The 1,355-nt window shown below is 57.8% G+C and overlaps 1 protein-coding gene across 1 annotated transcript in view; it reads left to right on the forward strand.

Moving 5' to 3' along the window:
* Positions 1-1,355, forward strand: part of LOC114071931 (uncharacterized protein DDB_G0271670-like) — a gene marked incomplete at its 5' end in the record, with an annotated part of 17,885 nt that overhangs the window by 1,038 nt on the left and 15,492 nt on the right. The window contains one exon of the mRNA XM_027909816.1: positions 692-810. Within this exon, the coding sequence (XP_027765617.1) occupies positions 692-810 (119 nt within the window). The remainder of the gene's footprint in view (positions 1-691; positions 811-1,355) is intronic.

Consider the following 1,355-nt stretch of genomic DNA (forward strand, 5'->3'; position numbering starts at 1 on the left):
GGGAGGTCCTCGGGGGGTCCCGGGGGGGTCACTTGGGGTCATTTGGGGTCACTCAGGGGGTCTCGGGGTCCCCCCAGGGGGCGGAGCCTCAGCCTTTTGGGGGGGTGTCACCCCCGGGCTCAGCCAATCAGCGTCGGGCTCCCCCCTGCTGGCTCCGCCCCTTATGCAAATCACCCCAGAGCCGGCGGCCAATGAGCGGCCGTTATGCAAATGAGACACGCAAATGACACGGGGCTGCGTCAGCCAATCAGGAGGCAGCAGGGGGGTTGGGGGGGGCGTGGTTATGGAAATAAGACACGTTTAGGGGCGAGATTATGCAAATGAGTTTATAATTAGTTGATGGTTGGGGCGTGGTTATGCAAATGAGGAATCAGGACGTGGTTTTTTGTGTGGGCGGGGCTATGCAAATCAGCACCGGGGTAGATTGTATTTCAGAGCTGCGATTTATGCAAATTAGCAGCTAATTAGCAGCTAATTAGCAGCTAATTAGGAGCTCTCAGGGGGCGGGTTTATGCAAATGAGCTCCTATCTCACGAGGGGGAGTGGTTATGCAAATGAGCAGCGGGAAAAGGGGGCGGGCTTTGCACTCCAACCCGCTTTGACCAATCAGAGAGCCAGGATGCGGGGGGATGGGGGCGTGGCCTGCACGGAGGCCACGCCCCCCTCCCCCTGACGAGAGCGCCCCCTGCAGGCCAAGGACAGCGATGACGAGGACGAGGTGGTGACGGTGGACAGGGACCACTTCATGGACGAGTTCTTCGAGCAGGTGGGGCCCAAAATCCCCCCCCGGGACCCCCAGGGACGGGACCGGCGCCCCCCGAAACCCCCAGACCCGAAAAACTGACCCAAAACGCACCAAAACGGCCCCAAAAACCCCCAGACCCGAAAAACTGACCCAAAACGCGCCAAAACGGCCCCAAAAACCCCCAGACCCAAAAAACTGACCCAAAACGCGCCAAAACGGCCCCAAAAACCCCCAGACCTGAAAAACTGACCCAAAACGCGCCAAAACGGCCCCAAAAACCCCCAGACCCAAAAAAACTGACCCAAAACGGCCCCAAAAACTCCCAGACCCCAAAAAACTGACCCAAAACGCCCCAAAACTCCACCAAAACGGCCCCAAACCACCCCAAAAACCCCCTCCAAAATGCACCAAAACAGCCCCAAAATCCCCAGACCCCAAAACCGACCCAGAACGCCCCAAAAAATCCACCAAAATGGCCTCAAAACAGCCCCAAAACCCCCCAGACCCAAAAACTGACCCAGAATGCCCCAAAATGCCACCAAAACGCGCCAAAACGGCCCCAAAAACGCCCCAGAAAACACCCTGAAAATGCACCAAAACAGCCCCAAAA

This window comes from Empidonax traillii, unplaced genomic scaffold (assembly GCF_003031625.1).
Source record: "Empidonax traillii isolate 1590-97213 ecotype Southwest subspecies unplaced genomic scaffold, ASM303162v1 scaffold2442:size25934, whole genome shotgun sequence".
Lineage (NCBI taxonomy): Eukaryota > Metazoa > Chordata > Aves > Passeriformes > Tyrannidae > Empidonax > Empidonax traillii.